This window comes from Vipera ursinii (genome assembly GCF_947247035.1).
Source record: "Vipera ursinii genome assembly, chromosome: Z".
Classification (NCBI taxonomy): Eukaryota; Metazoa; Chordata; class Lepidosauria; order Squamata; family Viperidae; genus Vipera; species Vipera ursinii.
The window spans coordinates 15,390,394-15,408,919 of NC_139517.1; the positions used below are offsets into that span (position 1 = coordinate 15,390,394).

Sequence of the window (18,526 nt, forward strand, 5' to 3'; positions counted from 1 at the left end):
TTTAACATGGTGTATAATTCCTTCCTTCCTTCCTTCCTTCCTTCCTTCCTTCCTTCCTTCCTTCCTTCCTTCCTTCCTTCCTTCCTTCCTTCCTTCCTTCCTTCTCCTTATTAGAATTTAATCCTAAAGACCTATTTGAAACATACTTCAGTAGCTTTTTAAGGACCAACACATCAGTGACAAAAATTGCCTGACCATTTGTCTGTCCATCTTTCGCCATTCATAGTTTGTTTTTTCCAGTTCCCATCTTGGTACTGACACCATCTGAAATAGAGCTGGCTGTTTTTTAAAAAAAAAAAAGGCAGAGGGCGGAATAGGCCAGTAATGTCTAAAGCTGATTTCCTTTGTGTTAAAGAGCTTGGAGAAACTGTGATCAGCACAACCAAAATAGTCTCTCCGTTTATATGTGTGATATCCGGGTTTGTGCATTCATGACCATTAGGGGAGGCAAGGAGCAGGTTCAAAGGCCCATCCCAAGCAGTCTATATAAGAAGGTATTCTGGTCACCTGCCCTTCCACTAGCTCAGTGGAGATAAGAGAAAACAGGCTAGTTCTAGCCGCATTTGGTGAAGCGTTGTTAGGAAGGTGAGCGTCCAACCAAACAATGGGAAATAAGAAGAGTGGGATGATCTCCAAGGAGATCCTTGATGATCTGAAAATGAACACAAAGTACTCAGAGGACGAGCTGGTCAAATGGTACGAGGCCTTCAAAAAACAATGCCCCGACGGGCGCATCGGTAAAGCTGACTTTGAAAAGATCTACGGCAATTTCTTCCCCAACTCTGACCCCAAAGTCTACGCTCGGCATGTCTTCCGAAGCTTTGACACCAATGATGATGGGACTCTTGATTTCCGGGAGTACATCATCGCATTGCATCTGACCTCATCGGGCAAGACTGACCTTAAGCTGGAATGGGCTTTCTCGCTTTTCGATGTAGACCGCAGCGGAGAGATCAGCAAGAACGAAGTTCTCGAGATCATTGCAGTGAGTGCTGAGGATATTCAGGGAAATGGAGGTGGTGTCGCGTGGAAGGGACAGGGAGTTGGGAGGACTTCGGGACAGCTCTTAAGGGTTGGACATTGCCCAATCTATGATTAAAATGTCTTCTTGCACAATAATACAGTGATAGCTAACTGTGGATGTCCATAATGGTTTTGGTGAGGAAAGCTTGTGGAAAAAGTTCCTTCCTGTTACTGTCTGGTCCCTGTGAAGCTTGCATCAACTTCCCTTGAATTACGTCCTTTAGAATAAGCCTACTTTAGTAGATGGAAACTTGGAAAATCCAGTTCTTGCCATTCAAGTATAAGATCCTGTTCAACTTAACTGGTCTCAGATCTCATCCTGTCTGGACCAGCTCAAGCCATACAAACTGTCATTCTTATGAGAGGCTGGGTCACTTGCCAAACTAAAAACAGTTGTAATCATCAAGAGGGAATAATAGTTAATGGTTGTGTGGCTTTCTCAATCTACTTCTAGGTGATGGTAAATTAATGGATTATGTAGGCTAATATTTGTCTCCTGCAGCCAGATGGATTAGCCCTTCCCATATGCGAAGAGGTGAAACCGATTGTGCTTATTTAATAGGATGAGCACGATTCTTACAATAGAAATCGTTCTAAATCCCCTCATAATTTTCTCTCTTGGGTGTCAACCCACGCCTTTCTGAGAGAAAAGGTTTTATTTTATTAAAGAAAAAAAAGTCATTTTAGTTCTACTTTTCCAGCTTCCAGAGCTCCCTCCCAATTGTGCACCACAAAGCACAGAAGAACAAAGCAATCAAAGATGAATATTGGATTAGGTGAACCTAAAGCTCGGATTCTCTCCGTACAGTATTTGTGCTTTCAATTTTGTTATTTCAACCAGGAGTCCATTCCTCTGATCTTAAGAAGATAAAGGCATGAAAAACACGTAGACCATGTTGGCTTTTCAGATCCAGGCAAAGACCTAATTATTTTTACTATTATTTTTAATAGAGGGGAAAAACAAAGGGAACAAAAGCGGACCCAGGAATTCTGGAAGTTGAAGTCCACAAGTCATAAAGGGGGCCCTCGTTCCCCATCTCGGCTTAATGGGACAAAGCAGACCGTCTGGGAAATGGTGGTTTTGAAATAAGCTTTCCTTTTCCTTTTATTTTCAATCCAAACAAGTATGTCGAATCCGTAACTTCTTGCAAAAATTCTTCAGCGGAAACACAAGTCCTAGCTCTTAGTCACAAATGCATTCATTGCCTTATGTTTTTTAGAAATGTTTTCATTGGCTTTTATATTTTTACAGTGTAAACCATCAGATGTCACGGTTTTGTTGCATCTGGTGGTGTATAAGGGCAATAAATAAAATAAATATCAAGCCCAAGTTGGCTTCTTGTTGAAACTAAGCTAGGCAAATAGTTGGATAGAGATAGCTGTGTAGAAATGAACGGTTGGAAAGGGTATTAGCCATACAATGTACAGGAAATCTGGAATGAAAGGTTCGGGACAGCAATAATAGACCACAAGCTGTGAAATTTGGAGGTGCCTCTGTACAATATTTTCTGCTACGGAGCCTTCGGAATGCCTGAAAATCACAACTGAGAACAAAATATTCTCTTATGATATAGTTATGACTTATGACTGGTAAGTGACAGTTCAAAGTTACAATGAACCTCCCTGGCAGTTGTGAGATTCAGCCAGTTCGCACCGGTTTGGCAGAAGCGGTAGCTAATTTTTTGTTGCCCAGACCCAGAACGGACTTCCGGAAGTGGCATCCACACAGAGAACCGGTTGTTCACATATTTGAATCCAGTGCTTTTTTTGTAAAAGAAAAAGGTGCTGGAACTCACACATGTCATACAACCCGCCTTGCCTACCCTACAAGGTTCCATCCCAAAAAGGTGCCGGAACTCCGTTCTGAGCGTTCTATGAGAAAAAAAGCCCTGTTTGAATCCCACCACTGCTCCCTGGGGGTATTTATGACCCAGTTCTGCAGTTCCGACAACTGAACCACAGTCACATGTCCACATTTTGGGTGTTTGGCAACCAACTTGCATTTATTTATTTATTTAGCCTCCTTTTGCCTCCTTTTTGCCGTGGGCTACTCTAGGCGGCTTACAATAATAAAATTATAAATACAATTTACAGCTGTGTGTATCATCCAGCCATCATGTGACCATGTTTTATGAAGATTTAGCCCCAAACTGGCATTTACTTCCCATTTTTGAACAAAAGCTGCCCACAGCGAACCTTTGGTTTGTTTAACGAGTGTGACATTCACTTAATGATCACGGTGTTTGCTTAACGATTCCCACCAAAAAAGGTCATAAAATCAGGTCAGTGATGTGGGTGATCCATTTTATGACCATCAAGACATAGGGCCGTGATGGGCAGGCCCTGTTACCTATACTGATTTTAAGATAGGCCTGTATTGCTCCATTTCACAGATGAAAAATTAGGCTGTGAAGTAGTCAATCTCTAACACTCTATACATTTATCACCTGCTTGGTTGAATCCAATTATTTAATTTTAATGTGACATATTAGCCTCATGCTGTACATTAGTTTATTAATATGCAGGGGGTGTGCATGTGTATATTGCACTTCAAAAATTCCCAATTTTCTAAAGCCAAAGTTCACTTGACGAAACCACAACAAAACTAGTTTTTATCAATTAGGCATCTTTTTCATAGGCAGGATTTACGAATTTTGGATCTCATTTAGGTACTGATTGGTGTCACCTACCAGTGGAAATTGTTAACACATCTTCAATTAGTCTTCTAAAAAGTTATAAGCACTAGGAACTTGGCTTTGAAGAATGAAAATAAAATCAAAGCAATTAACCACTCTTAACTAGAAATGTTTTGCCTCCTTGATGCTAAAAGGAATAAATTCTATACAGAGGCTCTAGTTTATCCCAAATAAGTTTATAAGTCTTAAAGGCACACTTATGGCACACTACATACAGGTTCTGTGTACATATTTAGAACACTTCAAGCTATGTAGAAATTCAAAGAGCCAGGCTGGAAAATCCTGGGAGTTGAAGTCCACATGTTTTAAAGTTCCCAAGGCTGGAAAACGCTGCATTAAACTTGCATGGTGCCACGATTAAGGTGCTTAACTAGAAACTAGCAACTCTTATTCTCCCTTAAGCAAAGAAACCAGATAGGTGTTTTTGGCCCAACCGCTTTCTTCTCAGACCAACCCACCTCAAAGGGTTGTTGTTGGAGGAAAGATTGATGTCATCCCTTACAAGTAGACCAAATAATGAAATCAAGTCCACAAGAAGACTAAAATGACTTTTATTGACATCACCCTGCCAACAAAAGCGCGTATAGTCAAGGCTATGGTCTTCCCAGTTGCAATGTATGGCTGTGAAAGTTGGACCATAAGAAAGGCTGAGCGCCAAAGAATTGAGGCCTTTGAGCTATGGTGCTGGAGAAGACTCCTGCGAGTCACTTGGACTGCAAGGCGATCAAACCGGTCAGTCCTAGAGGAGATCAACCCTGACTGCTCTTTAGAAGGCCAGATCCTGAAGCTAAAACTCAAATACTTTGGCCACCTAATGAGAAGGAAGGACTCACTGGAGAAGAGCCTCATGCTGGGAAAGGTTGAGGGCAAGAGAAGAAGGGGACGACAGAGAATGAAGTGGCTGGATGGAGTCACTGAAGCAGTAGGTGTGAGCCTAAATGGACTCCAGGAGAAGGTAGAGGACAGGAAGGCCTGGAGGAACGTTGTCCATGGGGTCCTGATGGGTCGGACACGACTTCACGACTAACAACAACAACAAGAAGAGAATCTTATAATTCTGGTTAAGTTTTACCCCCTCCTACTACTTATAGTTCAGCGAATTAGGGGAGTGTCCGGCTGAACCTCTTCAGAATATTATCTGTTTGTTGTGAATTTAAAAGCTGTTTTGCCCCTTGTCGACAGAGCTGGCACAATTCTATCAACTCCTTCAAGGTCACTTTCTTTCCTCTCAGCAAATGGTGAGCAAGTTGTGACTTAATTGTTTCTGCTCCTGCACCTTTACCAGCAGGCATTTAATAAGCAGAAATAAAAGGCTTAACGGCATAGAAATGTGTGAAGAAAACAACTTGATCTGCTTAATTGGTAGGTGTCAAGCTGTAATTCAAAGCATAAAAAGAGGACACATACAAAGTTTTAAATTTAGCAACTCTATCAGAACAAATGAGAGTGAGAGAAAGAAACTATGGGGGTGCTTGTGGGCAAACGTGGAAAAACCAATTTATCTTTTGTACGGTAAGGCTGCTTCATCAAAGGCACAGGATTAGATTCAATAGTCTTTACAAACACAAGAGCAAATACGTAAGCAGCCCAGCAGATTTTGTGCTGGCAACGGCAGACGGGAATTCTAAAAAGACTGAATGCAGGGAATCTTTAAGTCTCTGTCAGAGAAGGGCTTACAAGATCAATCTGGGATAAACTGAAAGAAGATTGGATAAGAACTCGGGTGACCTCGGATGAGCAGCCAATTCGTAATCGGATGTTATTGAGCTCATGTTTTTGCTTATAGGACAATTGAGAATTCCCCAGAACTGGCATGGTCAGATGGACATTTCAGGAATTCTGGTTCCAACATTCTTGGAGGATGATTAGCTAGGAAAGGCTCACAGTTAAAGCTCACAAGATGAACCACTAACATCTATTTTTTTATGATGTCGGCCATTAGGGGGATCCCATGCTAAGCATCCCCCAGCCCTTCCAGTCAGACAAAGAGGCAACAAACCCAAGATCTTAAATGGATACGCTCCATCTTTTGATTGACCTTGTCTTATGGATGAACAGCAGAAAAATCAGGGGCATCACAGATGGGGAGGGGGCCTCCAGATATTTTAGAATTCTACCTTCTACCCAGATGAAAAATGATGAACGATGATGGGAGATGTAGTCAACACTTGAAGAACCACAACTGCCTATCATGACTACATCATCATATAAGAATCAGATATTTGTAACTGGCTGCAAGAGAGAAGTTTCAGTGAAGCAGCTCTAACTGATCAGCCTCTTTCAACATTGAGATTCAGTTTGGAAGATGAAAAAGTGTTGCTGAACAGGCTAAGCCATGTCACGCTTCTCTTCCAAATGTACCGGACCGTCATTCCAGGACACAGAATCCATATTTCATGCTCTTCAGCACACAAATAATTGCCAAGACTTATATCCATAATCTAATGGTAGAACTGGCAGTTTTGCTGGCTGGGAATTGTGAGAGTTGCAGTCCCACACATATAAAAGATACCACCATAAGTCAAAATACACAACTAGGTCTCCATGATGCATTGATGCTCCTCAACTTCAAGGATATGATATCTGGACTATTTGCCATCAAGTGAACATCTGGATATTTGCAGCCCAGATACGGTACATTTACTAGAATTCCTATCATTCTGCTCGTAGGGAGCTGGTTACACTACTAAATAACTCTACTAGATATAGTAGAGTTAAAGTGAAAGGCAAGGAATCTAAAGATCTTCAGATGTTGATTGTATTACCTTGAACCCTAGGCCAGGGGTAAGCAACCTGGCTCTTTTATGACTCATGGACTTCAACTCCCAGAATTCCTAAGCCAGCCATGCTGGCTCAGGAATTCTGGGAGTTGAAGTCCATGAGTCATAAAAGAGCCGAAATTGCCTACTCCTGCCCTAGGCCAATGATTCTATAGTCACAGATTCTGTAACTCAGCTGTAAACTAGTATATCTTTGAGTCCTTTATATATTTTTTTGAGTGGGTGACCTACCAAGAACTCGAAAAGCCATTCTGGGAACTCAACATTCCAGAATAAGGCAATGGCAAACCACTTCCATAATGGTTTTCTGGAAACCACGAGCCATGCCAACGAAGACATCAGAAGCTACACCTGACTCAAAGACATCAGCTTTAAGCAATCAGGTGCTGTAATTATGATAAATGTGCAAGAAAAAATTCTCATTGCAGGAGCTGGGAAATTCTTACTCCTACCTGCAAAACTGACAACACAAGGGTACAAAGCCAGCACCTCCTTCCCTGACTTTGCTATGTCTGGGCTGCAAACAAGAACACAGGGGAATAAATGTGATTTTAAAAATCCTCTCTCTTACACACTTTTGCAATGTTGGCAAACTGTTCCAACTGTTATCTTTCTGTAGTCACTCAATCTCTCCTTCTTTTCCCAAGTTACCTTTACCTTCCTTTCCTCTCCTATTTACATGTCCTTTTAAATTTAGATGATTCCCCAAGCTTTACAGTTCCTAAATAAGGCAGGTATTTGCAAGCCTACCGCTCTGAGTACCATTCAGAAACCTTACCCATGGGGACCATAGTACTTTAGAGAATATGGTCCAATGGAGGACCAGGACCAGATTAGATGCGGAGGGCAGGGCTCCTGGCACTTCTACAACTCTGGCAGGTAGGCCGTTCGTTACTGAGAATCAGTGGCTCCAGGTATTCTGTGCAAAGATTTAAAACATCAAGAAGCTTAGCTGTATAGAAAGGACTATAATTTATTTATTTTTTCCTGTTTATTCTGCCAGGCAATATTTAAGATGATTCCTCCAGAAGAACAGAAAGGCCTGCCTGAGGATGAAAACACCCCGCAGAAACGGGCTGACAAGCTGTGGGCATATTTTGGAAAGGGAGATGCTGGTAAATTTGCCTTTCATCGCCCAACCCTACTACTTATTCTTACTAGTTATAGAACTTTACATATACTGATCTACATATAAAACAATGTGCACCTGTTCTATAAAAGCTTACTTTGGAGGAAGATTTTTTTTACTATTTTGTCTCTACAACCTGAGAGAGGGACAGCCCAAAGCCACTAAATGGTTTGAGGGTAGACTAGAACCGGTGTCTTCTTCTCATAATCCAGGACTTTTGGTGGGAGCAGGAGAAGGTGGCCTCTTTGAGTACCTGTTTTCAGCAACAAGGAGTCCCTTTGATTGTTTCTAGTAGCAAGCAAATTTCCCATGTGGATTGTGGATTCTGATCAGAACCGGTTCAGGCTAGCCAGAAGCAAAGTCTGTGCAAGAGATTAAGCTCAAATAACCTGAATTCATTATTTATTTATTTATTTATTTAATGGGACTTATATTATAATGTGGCAAACACACCTGAAAGTGCAATTAGGCATTAACAAGATCATGCTAAGTGTATTATGGGATGATATGAACTGTTGCATATAAAGTTACTGAGCGTACTTTCTAGATGTTTGATGACTCAAATGATTTTGGCCAATTGAAGAACACATCCCAAACCCAATGTTTGAATTGTAGATAAAGTGATTCTTCCCCCCTCCTTTTAAGGGTTCTCTCATTTTATATCAGTGGAAGACCTCTTTTTCACTTATCTATAAAGAAAGAGATATTAAACTACCTTTCCAGCTTGGATCCTATTTTGGCAAAGGCACACCGGTCTAAGAATCTTGCCGTCCTTTGAGGATAATACCTTATCTGCTATGTCACCCTACAATGTTTTAGCTATGCATAAAGTAAGATATTACAGTTCTCTGTCTTGCAAAATCAAAAAGGGCAGATTGCAACTCACTCACCTTGTCATAACTTTCCAAGGGTTATACAGTAAAAACCTATTCTGGCCCATCTCGAAATTAAGAATGGTCAAGAATTAGCTTCATATTATATACAACCACTTGGTTTCTTAACCATAGTTAACAAATTAGAAGAGTGGTTTCATGCAACTCACTACTCCACCTCAAAGAAATCACCTTATAATTAGATTTAATGTTTGAACCCAAGTAGCATAATTTTAGTCAAATTAATCTGAATTGAATCTATACTTACTGATTCTTTCCCAAAATATTTACCATTTTGAAGCTAGTCCGATAAATATTTTTTGAAAGATTTGGCCTGCTTCTGCGTTGCATTAAATATTTGCATAATACAGAATGGGAAAAGGGGGTAGAGTTCTCCATCCTGAAAGCTTACCTATTTTTATACCTTTTCCCAAGATTACATAGACTTTCTCAGAAGATAGCAACCATCATCAGGACTACCATATCTGGGCTGTAGGAATCTGAAAGACCAGTAGATAGCAGCACAGAGAGGCAGAGAAGGCAGCAAAGAGATGCTTTGCTACCATCTAGTAGCTGCCTAAAAATTTGCACCCCCAGATATGGTAGCTCTACTATAGTTTCATAATCTCCAACTGTTCACAATTAATACAGGAATGTCTGTAACATCCATTCCAAGTGATGTTGTGAAAACTCTTCAACTTTTCTGTTGCACATTTAGCTATCTCTTGTTCTGTACTGATTTAATACCCAGGAAATGGTCTGGGCCTAAAAACATTTAAATAATTTATATTATGTATCTCTTAACTTCTACTTGTTACCAATTAGCCCTCATTGATTCCTTCCTTATATTTTGGGTTCTTCTTTTTCTTTTTTATGATGCTGTAGTCCCTTTAATTCGGGGTCGGGTCAGGGTGACTGGGTAGAGCTGAGCATTTACTGGCCAGATGCCCTTCCTGACACCTACACAGAGTTCACAGCAAATATTTTATCTTTCTGAGAGAAGAAACATCTGCCGCTACCTAGGATGAAACTCTCAATCTTCCAAATGGGAGGCGAGCGTCTTCACCTTTAGTCCTCTGCCCTGCTCCCTTCTTTATATTTCATGCTACCTAAATATTCATTTAATTGTAACACATTGGTTTTGTTTTTACAGACAAAATTGCTGAAAGGGAGTTTATTGATGGAGTGATGAAGAATGAAGCAATAATGCGCCTCATCCAGTACACCCCCAAGGAAAATAAATAGGGGCTCCCAAGTTGGACAGGAAGCAAAAAAAACAACAAACAAACAAGAGATGTGAAAAGGCAACATGTGATGAACAGGCAGGGGAAAATCAGTATGTGTCTCTTTTGTGCATCATATGAAAGACAAAATACAACTCCAAAACAGTGTTCCTTTTTCTCTCTCCAAGTCCCATTACTTGTTCTGTTAGCAGTAGCAGTCAGCCCATATTTCATCTTGCGGTTTCCTAGAATTCTTCAATGAAGGATGGAAAGCAGTTTTTGTTATCCTGAGTTGTATTATTTGTAAAAAGAAAGAAATTAGCAATATGATAAATTGTGGGATTAAGATCTCTTCATTCCAAAAACCACCTAAAAGGTCCAGCGTCTGTGCGTCCTTGGTGCTCTCTGAGGTTGATGGTTTTCTTGCAAACATTTCGTTACCAAACTAAGTAACAACATCAGTGGTAGAAGGGAGCGTGATTTGCAAACCCCATTCCCTTAAGGTGCTGGTACTTACCTTTAAAGCCCTACATGGCCTAGGCCTGGGATATTTGCAGGACCGTCTGCTGCCGGGAACGACTTCCCATCGCCCAGTGCGCTCACACAGAGACGGCCTCCTCAGGGTGCCGTCGGTTAGACAATGTCGGCTGGCTGGCGACCCCCAGGGGGAGGGCCTTCTCTGTGGGAGCGCCAGCCCTGTGGAACCAACTCCCCCTTGAGCTCCGGATGGCCCTGGATGTCCGGTCCTTTCGCCGCGGCCTTAAAACTTTCCTTTTTCATCAGGCTGACCTGGACTGACGACAGGGTTTTTTAAAATGTTTTTTTTTTAATTTTAATTGTTTAGTTTAACTTATTTATTGGGGCTGTTTATTTAATTTCTTTTAACTTTTGTATTGTTGTTTTTATTGTTGTTAGCCGCCCTGAGTCCTTCGGGAAGATAGGGCGGCATATAAGTCCCAAAAATAAATAAATAAACGAAATGTCTGCAAGAAAACCATCAACCTCAGAGAGCACCAAAGATCCTACCAGTTCAACTGTGAGCTACAAATATTCTCTTCTATTAGTCCGCTATCTGCTGACCTATTTTAAAATTCAAATACAGCAAGTGGAACAATTCCCTTCTGTAATACATAAATAGCATTCATCAGTGCTTTTTTTGGAAAAGAAAAAGGTGCCGGAACTCACACATATCATACAACCCGCCTTGCCTACCCTACAAGGTTCCATCCAAAAAAGGTGCCGGAACTCCATTCTGAGCGTTCTATGACAAAAAAAAGCCCTGGCATTCATAAGCTACAGCTCCCAGGTGTTAACTTGCTACATACAGGTAGGTCCATTCTTCATTTCTCATGACTTCGGAGCTCACACTTACCAATGAAACCCTTGGCTGCCGTTTTTCAAACAGCAAACCTAGGACCCTAAAGGCACATCATATTGGAGGATTCGTAGTGTCTTGTCAATTATTCCTAAAATCTTTTATAGGGAAAGAATGTCAGTTGAAATAACCATACAGAGGTAGAATCTCAACTTAACATTTCGTTTAGCAAGCATTCAGAGTTTCAATGGCACTGGAAAACAACCCCTGACTTATGACAGGTCCTTACACTTACAACCATCACAGCATCCCTAGGATCACATGATCAAAATCTGGGCACTTGGCAACCAACAATGTATTTATGACAGTGTCCTGAGATCACGTGATCACCATTTGGACCTTCCCAGCTGCAAAGGCAGTGAGGGAAGCCAGATTCGCTGAACGACTGCGTGATTAATTGCAGTGATTCACTTAACAACTGTAGCAAAAAAGGTCATAAAATCGAGCGTGACTTACCTTAACAATCGTTTTACTTAGCAATGGAAATTCTGTTCATAAGTCAGGAACTACCTGCAAAACCAGATCACATTGATCCACCCTTAAATGCTACCGGTCCCAACTTAAAAGATGCTGACAGCTACGTTGCAAAATATGTTTACTCAGAAGTAAGTAGCATTCAGACCAATGGGACTCACCTTCTACTAATTCTTGATATATTTCTTTTGATCGATAGTTCTGCATGTGTGAAAGATTTATCAGCGTAAGCAACCTTCCCTGCTTTTTCTTCTTTCTTCCCAACGGTGCATTTAAAACGTGCATTGACAATCTTTATTTAGCAGAAACAGGGGGCCTGGATATCCCCATCATCCTGGGGATATTTATGCATTTCTGTTTCTTCCCTTCATTTCTCACATTAGCATTATTTTTTGTTTATTTAAGAAATGGGTTACTTTTCAGGGGTGGGTGCAGGGGTTTAATGTAATAAAATAGGACACTTTCAAAATCGATGTGTGTTTTTCAATAAAGGCTGCTGAGCTGAAAGGAATATTCACCAAGGAGAATATTCACAAATCAACTGACAGTGGATGTTTGGTAGCTGCAAGTGGGCTGCGTATCAGAGAATATTTAATAGTGCTGCACCAAGCTCACTTCTAGGGAACAGTGCAACTTATTTTATTATAGAATCACCCCATAAACTCCTCAATAAAATTGTATGATGGACTTCTTAGGACACCTTACCTCAACCGAGTGCTCTCTAGATATTGTGCACCACATCCCATCCTCTGTGGAAGGGCTTGCTGAGGGCACATGCGGAGAACAGCCAACTGAGGGGGAAAAATGAAGCAGTGGTAACCACCTTGGCAACTTTTAAGACATGTTGACTTCAACTCCTAGAATTCCCCAGCCAACATGGCTGGCTGGGGGATTCTGGGAGTTGAAGTTCATTGGTCATAAACTTGCCAGGATTGGACACCCGATTTAGAGCCTTTCTCCACTTTAATATTCATCATGACACAAACTTAAGCCAGTAGTACCTTTTTTTTATGCTATGTCCCAAGGTCATTGTCTTACCCTCATTCCTAGCCCATGATTGAGGCAACTCTGCTTAGCTGTCTTGGTATTAAGACACTATTTCCCCCCCACACACACACTTCTTCCCACATTGTCCAAGAACAGCATCAAGGGGATAAAATCTGTCAGGATCTCTCACCTCTTATGGAGGGCGGTCAGGGGGCTTGTGTTGCTTACAAACAGATTGGATGGGCCAACATGGAAGGACCTAATGCAGCTTTTTTCACTTCCAACTCCAGGCATCTGGATGTTGTTTCCTCAGAACATAAAACCCATTTTGATTGGGGCAGTGGGGAAGGCTCACCCAGCTTGGGAGCATTTGTGCTTTAAACTGGGCTACAGAGTGAGTCCAAATCATGGCAAATGAATTATAGCTTCCGTTCTTCATCTACAAAAACCCACCAGACCTCTGCCTCTCTTTGCTTTAAATGTCATTCAGTCACACTCTAATATCCTTCATCCCTCAAGAATATTAATATCCCAGGTCCCACTGGATCACCCACCCGAGTCTGAGCTGCCACAGCAGCATCAGAAGCCACCAAAATTTAGCAGGCAAAGCTTTTCCAGATCTAAAGAAGCTAAGGATATTTTGCCTTATTTTCACCAGCTTAACTTACTATTTTAAATTTTACATCACATAGTATTCCTTATTTTAATTGCAATGCTTCTGACTCGAGTAAACAAACCAGCATAGCTCATGGTTGTCTGCTTGTGGTTACGAATTCTAGATCTGGGCAGGTTTTTTTTTAAGTTTCTTCCAGTTAAAGGATCTAGAATGAAGTAAAACTTTCAACGTGGGGAGTCAGCCCCTTTTATTTTCCTTCTCCCTTTGCCTTTGAAGCTATTAAAGACACCAAGCTTATGCCATTTGCTAACCTACTTTGGGCACTTTCAAAGCTTTATGTTGACCTCACACAAGGAAGATTTTGTAGGTAAGGCAGGGATTATGTAAGCAGGCTTGTCCCATCTTCCTCCAATGAGTTTTAAACGTAAGCAAGTTAAGGAGTTGATCCGCACTAATCTGCCTGTGTAGTGAATATGGCTCTAAGGAGTTTGCTGTGGTCAGTTACAACAAGGTTGAGAGAAAAAGCACAGCCAATCCTTTCCATTCTGAAATTACACCTGACCAGCATTCCTACCAGCCTCTTCCTCCATCTTGTGTATGCTCAAAGATTACCAAAGACATCTTTCAAAAATGACATATAATAAAACTTCCTCTTCATTTCTTAACTTTGACCATAAGCGCCACCTGGTGGAAAGAGTAAAAATAGAATACACTAGAAGAGAGCACAAATAACGGGCTTTTCATTTCCAAAACATGGCAAACGAGATTCAAATCTACGCAGAACTCATTTCAATTTATTTCTTCCTTTGTGGTTTCAAAGATACGCAAGTGACTTCTAGGGGCACGTTCCAGGCTCAAAACACCTTCCATTGAAATTGAATTAAGCCTATGGAAAATGGCAATTAAAAATCTTGAATTAAGACCCGAGAGGAATATCTTCAACTGCAATCCAGTTGGGAAACTCATTAGATGTTGGGTAAGCCTAGCCTACTTTGCAGGGTTAGTAGATCAGGGGGTGAGGTGGGCAGCTATGCCCCCTTTATGACCTGTGGACTTCAACTCCCAGAATTCCTGAGCCAGCCATGCTGAGGAATTCTGGGATAAAATCCACAGGTTCTAAAGAGGCCATAGTTGCCCACCATGGTTAGATAATAGTATGTACATTTGTAGGGCTGTGTAAAACGTTTAGTTTTGAGCATCACTAGTACATGGCCTTGAGGGCCTCAGAAAGCAGGAAATAAATTTTAAATATTTTTAATTTTTTTTAAAAAAGGAATTTCAGCAAACCTCAAGTTCCAGGTTCATCAAAGGGGGGGGGGGATGAAAAGAAATATTTTATTGCCAGCTGCCTGCAATTAGTGCAGGTTCGCATCCCACCAGGCTCAAGGTTGACTCAGCCTTCCATCCTTCCGAGGTAGGTAAAATGAGGACCCAGATTGTTGGGGGCAATAAGCTGACTTTGTAATAATGCCGCTTGGGGGGGGGAAAGCCCTAATAAGCAGGCATATACATAGAATGAAGGCTAGTGCTAAGCTTGTAAGCCACCCTGAGTCTTCGGAGAAGGGCGGGATATAAATGGAATTAAAATAAATAAAATTAGTGGGAGGTGGAAAAAAAATCCAGTTCCTGAACCCAAGGATTTAGGGGCTGTTTTGTACTCCAAAGAAAGGAACAAGGAGCTAAGATTGAAGGGGAGAACATTAGAATGGGAGCAAGCAAATCATGGTCTTTGGCCTAAAGTTCACCTAAAAATCTGTCAGCAAGTAGTTTCAGACCCTCCCCACCTTATTTATTTTCACATTTTTGCCTATGTCCCTTGGAGAAAAAAAACTCAGAAAACAAGTGAAGTATCTGTCAGATGTTAGGGAAACAATTAAGGGGGTGGCTCAGTACGCTGAGCTTGTCGATCAGAAGGTCGGCAGTTTGGCGGGTCAAATCCCAAGTGCCGCGTAACAGAATGAGAGCCTGTTACTTGTCCCAGCTTCTGCCAACCTAGCAGTTTGAAAGCATGTAAAAAATGGAAGTAGAAAAATAGGGACCACTACGGTGGGAAGGTAACAGCGTAACGTGCACCTTTGGCATCTAGCCATGCCGGCCACATGACCACGGAGACATCTTCAGACAAGCGCTGGCTCTTCGGCTTTGAAATGGAGATAAGCACCGGCCCCTAGACTAGCACGCATGTGCGGGGGAACCTTTACCTCTTTACCTTTAGGGAAACAAACAAAGGTTTCTTCCCCATGGTTGCAACCCAAAAAAATGGCCGAGGGAATATCAGAGAACAAGGAATATGAATGTATCAGAAATATTCAAGAATCATTAGCTAATTCACTGAATGAATGAATGTCTCTCTCATTCACCGAGATACAAGAAGCAGATGGTCTAGTTCTAGTACAATCAGACTGGGAAGATTGTTATTATAGCTAATCAAAGCAGTTTTAGCCTTCCTGTGGAGTTGATTTCCTGGTTTGATCCATCTAACGGGGTTGACAGAAATACAACCCTCCGAGGCAAGGAATTCCAATCCCTAATTTATATTCATATTTTTGTGCTCTCTCAACATCCCCTCCTCCATAGCTATCAAGTGGGACTATAGCTCTGAATATGCCCAGTAGGACAGACCATGTATGTGCATGCATATCCATGTGTAGGTGAGACCCATGGAGAGAAGGGTAAGCGAAGTCGGTATTATTTTCTGTTTTCCACCTAGAGATGCAAACTGGCTGACATTGCTGGATTCTGACCCAGGCCTAAGCCTCACCTGTGCTCTCCTTGCACACCATCAAGGGAGTCCGGGCCGCTTAAAACCTAGGCCCCAGGTGATGAAACAGAAATGGACTCATTTGGCTAAAGGTCTCTTGGTGTTTCTAACCGCTTTCTGTACTGCTCAGGATTTGTGGGAGAAACAATATTGAATATTCCAAAACAGCACCAAGCAGGTTCTTAAGAGATGTCATTTTCCCATTGCTTTGCTGCCAGGTAAAAAGCAGCCGCCCTGAATCTTCAGAGAAGGGCGGGATATAAATGGAATAAAAAAAAACACCTCTAGTTGATTCAAAATGAGTAACATTGGATTAAACAGGTACACGCACAAACATACAAAATGCAGCAGTGCCCTCTGCTGGCCTCTGAAAAAGTCAACCATCATGGTCTCTCCTGCCGCGTTTCTCCAGAAAAAGGTAGAGATCTCCACATTTTTGGATCCGCCAAGTGCAGAATCACTGTTATTTCTCCCTACCTTTTAGGCCTATCTAAGCTGGAGGACGCAACACACAGCTCAAACTTTTGGGGACTCCCAAGCTTCTGTGGTGCTGAACCAGTGAGTTTTCCATCTGTTTTGAAATGGGAACTATGCAGAATGTTAACACAAGCCCTCACAAAAAAGTCCATTAAAAGAAAAGCCAAGGCTCATCATACAACTCCCCCCACTTTGTGCCATCACCCTTTCTTCATCACTTCTGGCTTCTATCCCCAAATCTCACAGGCTGTTTAAAATTATTTAACCCAGTGTCCCATCATCACTCCTTGCACGAAAAGCATTTTCTATTGCAAGCGCCTTAGGTGGCTGAGTTTTTAATTGGGCGATCTGCATTTAAACTGAGAAAAACTCCCCCCCCCCAAAACCCAACATTATGTATTTTTTTTAATCCCATTTATAACTCACCCTTCTCCGAAGACTCAGGGCGGCTTACAGTTTAAAGCTCAAATCAATGTACTTAGCAATAGCCTTCATTCTATGTATATGCCTGCTTATTAGGGCTTTCGGCCCCCCCCCCAAGCGGCATTATTACAAAGTCAGCTTATTTCCCCCAACAATCTGGGTCCTCATTGCTCTTGCTTTGGATAGCTTTTAGCAGCCTATTTTCTGGCTCTGCAGTGCAATGTCCCTTTGGAGAAGCATTGCAAACTAGGTGGCAAAAATAACTCCCGCCATTATACGTCAGCATGAACTGTGGTGGGAAAATTTATTTTGATTTCTTTGTTATGCTTCACCAGTTCCCATGCAGATAAGTCTGCATGTTCCTGCATCATGTTCCTCAAGCTCAAACCCAGCTTGAATTGGCAAGATACCAATTTCTTGACACCTCACAACAATTAAATCATGCTGAACAAACTTCTCTGTAGTTACAGGACAATTGTTCACTTGAAGAGGTCTCAATGGACAAATCAGGAATCAGCTCAACGTTCTTGACACATTTGGATTTGAAGCCAAATCCCTACATGGACTGAAGATGTAAAAGCCCTATTTGTTCTACTCTTGATACATGAAGATATTAAAATTTAATATGCTACCCATCTCACTGTTGAAGTGACTCTTCACTGTAGATAGATGTGAAAATAAAGAGGAATTTTCAGGAATGGCTCTAATCCTCTAGAAAGTTTTCCTTCTTACATCTAATGAACTCCCATCTTGTTCTTTCTTTCAAAAACTATTCCATTTCAAAAGAATCGGCACCCTAAACCTGCACACTCCGCTTCATTTTGAATAAATGGTACTGAAATTCTAATTTTATTGATTTGTTTCCATTTATATGTGATATTTATTTCAAAAAAAGTAATAGGTTTTTTTAAAAAAATCTTTGATGGACTTACTGCTTTGGGAAAACTCCACAAAATATTTATATAAAAGTTTTTAAGCATCAATTAAAAACTAGGTCATAAAATGATAAAGGCAAGCAGATTTTGAGTCGCTCTGTGACGGCACTTGTAGGCAATGCTGAAGGGTCTGAATTGTTGAGTACTGAATGGACACAGAAATACTGTAAAAATAAACCGAGTGCAATAAATATTAGATTTCCAAGCAGAATACATTACCTGAAGTTGTTCAGTGCTGACTGGATGGGGCAAATAGGAACATCAATTGTTTTATAGGCCTATCTGCTCATCTTGTCCTGAACCCTTGGCAAAGAACTGCACATTTGTGGTCAGCAAGTTCTCAAATTATCTTAAATCATTGCAAGTTAACGTTGTTAAGTGTGAAATTCTGGCCAGCCATTTCTCAGAAAGTCCGAGGGCGATCATAAAAATCACTTGCACTAAAGTGACCCAGAGGACCATCTTCTTTGCTTTAGGACACCCATGTTTTAAATGCACGAACTTACCCTTCAACAAACTGAGATAGCTCAGTTCCAGCAAGCTGCCATACAGATGTTTCCCAGAACAGTCATTCCAGCTTTCCCTTACCTGAACATTCTAGATCTACACAACCCCTAAATGTCAAGAGTCTCATTGTGACCGGTCGCAAAGACACATAATTCTCCCTTCTATATAAAGATACCTGCCATCATGTCCACATCTGAAAAGCATGTCGACAACAAACTTGTGATTCAGGTATTGCGTGAGGAAATATT

At 41.3% G+C, this 18,526-nt stretch overlaps 1 protein-coding gene across 1 annotated transcript; it reads left to right on the forward strand.

Moving 5' to 3' along the window:
* Positions 1–604: 604 nt before the first annotated feature.
* RCVRN (recoverin) lies at positions 605–9,765 on the forward strand (the record flags this gene model as incomplete). The annotated part of the gene is made up of 3 exons (XM_083376093.1): positions 605–985; positions 7,503–7,614; positions 9,654–9,765. The coding sequence occupies 3 exons, from the start codon at positions 605–607 to the stop codon at positions 9,743–9,745; spliced, it is 585 nt and encodes a 194-aa protein (XP_083232219.1). The 3' UTR covers positions 9,746–9,765.
* Between the last annotated feature and the right edge of the window lie 8,761 nt (positions 9,766–18,526).